General features: G+C 49.3%; 1 protein-coding gene across 1 annotated transcript in view; it reads left to right on the top strand.

Moving 5' to 3' along the window:
- Positions 1 to 2,500, top strand: part of mgat4b (alpha-1,3-mannosyl-glycoprotein 4-beta-N-acetylglucosaminyltransferase B) — a 52,941-nt gene that overhangs the window by 37,576 nt on the left and 12,865 nt on the right. The window contains exon 11 of the mRNA XM_083915595.1: positions 702 to 917. Coding sequence (XP_083771721.1) covers positions 702 to 917 — 216 coding nt within the window. The remainder of the gene's footprint in view (positions 1 to 701; positions 918 to 2,500) is intronic.

Raw genomic sequence — 2,500 nt, 5'->3', positions numbered from 1 at the left:
GACTAAAAATAGATGCAAAACCACCACAAAAAAGGGGGTCCACCCTGGACAGGACGCCAGTCTATCACAGGACACATAGAGACGAACAGAGACAGACAACCATTCACACCTACGGGTGATTTAGAGTCATCAATGAACCCAACACCTGCACGTCTTTGGACTGTGGGAGGAAACCGGAGAACCCAGAGAAAACCCACGCAGACACGGGGACAACATGCAAACTCCACACACAAGGGCCCCAGCAGGGATTCAAACCAGGAACCCTCTTGTTGTGAGGTGACAGTGCTGACCACCACACCACCGTGTCGCCCTTAAATTAATAAATCACTGAGTCCTCAGCAATACTGCCCCCAAAGATCAGATGGCCTGGGAAAACACTTTTCCGGTCTTTTCTGAGCAGTGCTGTGGTGCTTCTGCTGCTCACGCGTATCTTTGAGTCCCTGCACAGAACTGAACCTGGATCAGTCATCGTGCACAGCGAGGACGCCTGGCCATGATAGCAGCGTGTATAAAAGGCTGTTCTGGTTTTTCGTGGGTGACTAACGGTTCATGTTAGTCTCTCTTCAGTGCACAGTGGTGTCATTTGAGTGCTCCAGAGACACAGAGAGGCAACACACACGCAGCTGAACAGAAGTGATATCTGCATCTACTTTACTGCGTGAATCAGCCGACCAATAACAAAACCCCCTGGTTTGTTTCAGGATAAGGACTTTGGGAAACAGTCTCTCCATAAGGGTCACGCCAACCCGCTGGCCGAGGTGACGACCAGCCTCAAGACCTACCAGCACTTCACCCTGGAGAAAGCCTACCTGGGGGAAGACTTCTTCTGGGCCTTCACCCCCGTGGCAGGGGACTTCATACGGATACGGTTCTTCACACCTGTTCGCATCGAGAGGTGGGAACCAGGGAGTAACGGGGTATAATGTCTCAGTTTACGAAGGGTTACAGGGTGTAAGCGGTACCATATGATACCAGGACATGGAGGATAGGACAGGTTTCCACAGGGCATCTGGGTATTGCAGGGTTATAAGGGGTTCCAGGGTCAAGGGCAGAAAGGGGCACAGGGGGGGACAGTGCCTCAGCTGGTACTAGAAGCTACCAGAGGATATTAGAGCATCGTTGGTACTGGAGGGTACTTGAGGTCACATCAGGGAGTTACAGGGTTTAGGGACTAAGGTCACTAAGAGTTACAAGGGGCACAGAGGCCTTACGGAGTACTGTGGTGCAACAAGGGGGTCACACAGTCTCTGGGGTATTAGAGAATACTAATGGTTACCTAGGAGGGGCATGATGTGTGAGGGGTACCAGAAGATACTTGGATATTACAGACAATTAGGGGGTACTAGGGGGTTACACAGTCTCAGGGATATCAGAGGGTACTAGAAGTTTCCTACAAGGTACAATGGGTACCAGAAGATACCAGGGTATATCAGAGTACTCAGGGATACTCAGGGGTTACACAGTCCCTGGGGTATCGGATAGTACGAATAGTTTCCTAGGAGGTACAATGGGTAGCAGAAGGTACCAGAGTATAACAGATAACTAGGGATACTCGGGGGTTACACAGTCTCAGGGATATTAGAGGGTACTAGAAGTTTCCTACAAGGTACAGGGGGTACCAGAAGATACCAGGGTATAACAGATAATTAGGGAATACTAGGGGTTACACAGTCTCAGGGGTATCAGAGGGTACTCAATGTTTTCTGGGAGGTACCAGAAGATACAACGATACATCAGAGTACTCAGGGATACTCTGGGGTTACACAGTCTCTAGGGTATCTGATGGTACTAATGGTTACCTAGGAGGTACAAGGGGTACCAGACGATACCAGGGTATTACAGAGAACTAGGGATACTAGGGGGTTACACAGTCTCAGGGGTATCAGAGGGTACTAGAGGTTACCTAGGAGGTACCAGGGGTACCAGAAGATACCAGGGTATTATAGAGAACTAGGGATACTAGGGGGATACACAGTCTCTGGGGTATCAGAGGGTACTAGAGGTTACCTAGGAGGTACCAGAAGATACAAGGATATATCAGAGTACTCAGGGATACTCAGGGGTTACACAGTCTCTGGGGTATCAGAGGTTACTAGAAGTTTGCTAGGAGGTACAAGGGGGTACCAGAAGATACCAGGGTATTACAGAGAACTAGGGATACTAGGGGTTACACAGTCTCTGGGGTATCAGAGGGTACTAATGGTTACCTAGGAGGTACAAGGGGGTACCAGAAGATACCAGGGTATAACAGAGTACTCAGGGATACTCTGGGCTAACACAGTTCCTGGGGTATCAGACAGTACTTGAAGTTTCCTAGGAGGTTCAGGGGGTACCAGAAGATACCAGGGTATAACAGATAACTAGAGAATACTAGGGGGTTACACAGTCTCTGGGGTATCAGAGGGTACTAGAAGTTTCCTAGGTGATGTGAGGGGTAATGTAGCATACCAAAGGTTATCTAGCAGGTTCAAGAGGTGTGATGGTACCAGCAGATTTCAGG

This window comes from Echiichthys vipera, assembly GCF_963691815.1.
Source record: "Echiichthys vipera genome assembly, chromosome: 6".
NCBI lineage: Eukaryota > Metazoa > Chordata > Actinopteri > Perciformes > Trachinidae > Echiichthys > Echiichthys vipera.
This window is presented reverse-complemented; position numbering and strand designations above follow the sequence as displayed.